Genomic DNA, 2,877 nt, shown 5'->3' with positions numbered 1-2,877 from the left:
CAGATAGAGGGGTCCCCTATTCAGGGACACCCATTACATGTCAGAAAGAACAGCTGCCATGGCAAACGCGAGTCATCTGTCCTGAGATAGGAAATGTCTGGCTGTCTGCAGCTTCTCCAGGCAAAATTAGCTGATTGTGGTGCTCAGGATGAGCCCATAGCAAACTACCCATTAACATGTCATCTCATATTATGGCTCCGTAGAACTTCTGAGCTATATGAAGCCGTAATCTGGCAACCATACCAAATTATATGGATGGTTTTACCATTGGATTTCATATGAACATGCTCCAATGAATGAGAAGTCTGTGTTTTTACCGACACCTTTGTATTCTACACACTGGAGAGCTCAACACTGTTATCTTCTTGTTTCCTTTAAGTGTGAGATCCCAAAAAAGAATTGTTGTCATCCAGTTTTCAATGGTGAATTTCACATCTACCTCTGGGAATGGCACGCTGATGTCCTCTTATATCGCAACGGTTGATACGGTCACCCGATCTGCTCTTGCTGTTTTCACTCTTCTATTCTTCACCTTCTACCTGTACATCACCTCCGTTCTTCTGAAGATCTTCTTCTCCATTCCTCACATCTGGGAGAAGTCTCGTTACATCCTCTTTGTCCACATGCTCATCAATGATACACTGTATCTCGCCTTGGGAAATTTCATTTTAGTGACTGCCATGTATTCTGTAGACTTCCCCGTGTCCGTTTGTTTCCTGCTTCACACCTTGGCCACTTGCTCCTTTCGAGTGACCCCATACAACCTGGCTGTCATGTCTCTAGAACGTTACGTAGCCATTTGTTTCCCACTAAGACACCTAAAGTTTTGCACGATAAAAAGAGCTCGATATGCGATTCTGGTGATTTGGCTCATAGGACTCTGTCCGAGTATTGCCGACTGCACTGTCATAATCTACTCAATTAAAGGAAGGTTTTTTTCCTTACATGGGTTTTGTGGTCGATCAATGTTGTTTGTAAGTCCCATACAGAATGTGATCATGTCCTTCATCAATATCTTCAGCTTCGCCGCGGTTGCTTTGATCATTGCATTTACTTACATTGAAGTTATGCTGGTCGCCAGGAAGATCGGTTCTGGTGGGTCATCCGCTCATAAAGCTGGTAAAACGGTGATGCTCCACGCCTTCCAGCTCATATTATGTATGGTCTCCTTCATCTCCTCCTTAACCGAGGTCCTCTTAATAAATTGCGTCTCCTACCTACTCATCACAAACTATATTATACTCACGTGTTTGCCGAGACTCCTCAGTCCAGTCATCTATGGTCTGAGAGATGAAGTTTTTCATAAATATATAAAGAAAATGTATTTAATAAAATGTTGAGTTTTTTGTAAAAGGAAAAGTTGTGTTTGTCGTCTGTTGGTAAGGTTTCTTAAAAAGTATATATGTATTAGTGAAGGAAGCTGGAAGAACAATGAAGCAAAATAAGATTTTATCCAGTGATGGAGGATATCAGGGTGAAGGGAGATGCTCACCTGATGAAACACAATGACTGCAATGGCTCAAAATATCATCTTCTGCAAGCCCACTAGTGGAATCCAAGGAAAAGCTATACAGCAGTAAGAGAGTTAACTGCAATGTTGATGAATAACAATTGAAGATTCCAGGTGACCGATCAACAGCACGTTTCCAAGTCATTCGACTTTTTCAGTTGTTTGTCGTTTGTACTGAAACAGAAGTCGGATGACTTCATAACGCATTGATCGGTCGCCTGGGATCTTCAAGTGGTATATATCAGCAGTTAACCCACTTTCTCCAGTATTGCTTTTCTTAAAATCATATATGCGTAATCCATTGACCTGTGCCTCTAGGGCATCCACAACACAGGATGCAAGATCCAAAAAATGCAGGATCCAGCACATAAGAAAACTTTCTCATATTAAAGGGAACCTGTCACCCCCCCCCAGGTGTTTTGAAGTAAAAGAGCCACCTTGTGCAGCACTGATGCTGCATTCTGTCAAGGTGGCTCTTTTATTTGGCGTCCCTTCCACCGCAGAAAGAAGCGTTTTTAAAATTTGTCACCCGAGATCCCGCCCCGCAGTCTCTTCTGATTTATTCACACTGCGGGGCTGGGAATCTTGGGCATGCGCAGTAGTTCTCAGCTGATCACTAATTGCTGTGGCATGGCCTCATCGCCTCCATAATCGCAATACCTGACGAGTCCTATGACACTGCACACTGGGAAAAAGGTGGAGGGATTTGAGGGAGAGCCGCAGAGAACTACTGCGCATGCCCAAGATTCCCAGCCCCGCAGTGTGAATAAATCAGAAGAAACTGCGGGGCCGGATCTCGGGCCGCACGTCCACACAGGCGCGATAAGCAAGACATCATGTGATGTCAATGGACGGGCAGTGCTAACTGCGCATGCCCATGATACAATATTACAGCGCAGGCGCCAAGAAAAAAAAAGAACGCTGATGAGGCGGCGCCAAAACGAAAGGAGGAAATGACTGATGGATGTGAGGCGTCTATGTACGGGGCGAAAGAACTGCCCCCCGGACAAACTTCAGGTATGAGTGACAAACTTTAAAAACGCTTCTTTCTGCAGTGGAAGGGACGCCAAATAAAAGAGTAAAAGAGCCACCTTGACAGAATGCAGCATTAGTGCTGCACAAGGTGGCTCTTTTACTTCAAAACGCCTGGGGGGGGGTGACAGGTTCCCTTTAAAAATCTATTGAAAATCTGTTACAAAATGTTCGGTTTCATATGCGTTCCCATCCAATAGAACCATAGGTTCCAGGGAAAACTTTACCGATTGATGCGTTTTGAACCTAGTAGAACATCAAACTAAGAGAAAATTAAAGAGTCATTTTAATTTTTATTTTATAAATCAATAGTACACATGAAAATAAGCAACGTT

General features: G+C 43.6%; 1 protein-coding gene across 1 annotated transcript; it reads left to right on the top strand.

Annotated features, from left to right (window-relative positions):
* The first annotated feature begins 419 nt into the window (after window positions 1–419).
* Window positions 420–1,340, top strand: LOC141051478 (odorant receptor 131-2-like). Its single transcript, XM_073548401.1, has one exon. It carries the CDS (start codon window positions 420–422, stop codon window positions 1,338–1,340), a length of 921 nt encoding a protein of 306 aa, XP_073404502.1.
* The last annotated feature ends 1,537 nt before the right edge of the window (window positions 1,341–2,877 follow it).

Source organism: Dendrobates tinctorius, unplaced genomic scaffold, assembly GCF_039654945.1.
Source record: "Dendrobates tinctorius isolate UK_male_01 unplaced genomic scaffold, ASM3965494v1 ptg000157l, whole genome shotgun sequence".
Classification (NCBI taxonomy): domain Eukaryota; kingdom Metazoa; phylum Chordata; class Amphibia; order Anura; family Dendrobatidae; genus Dendrobates; species Dendrobates tinctorius.
Note: the sequence above shows the minus strand (reverse complement) of the source record. Positions and strands in the feature narration are given on the sequence as shown.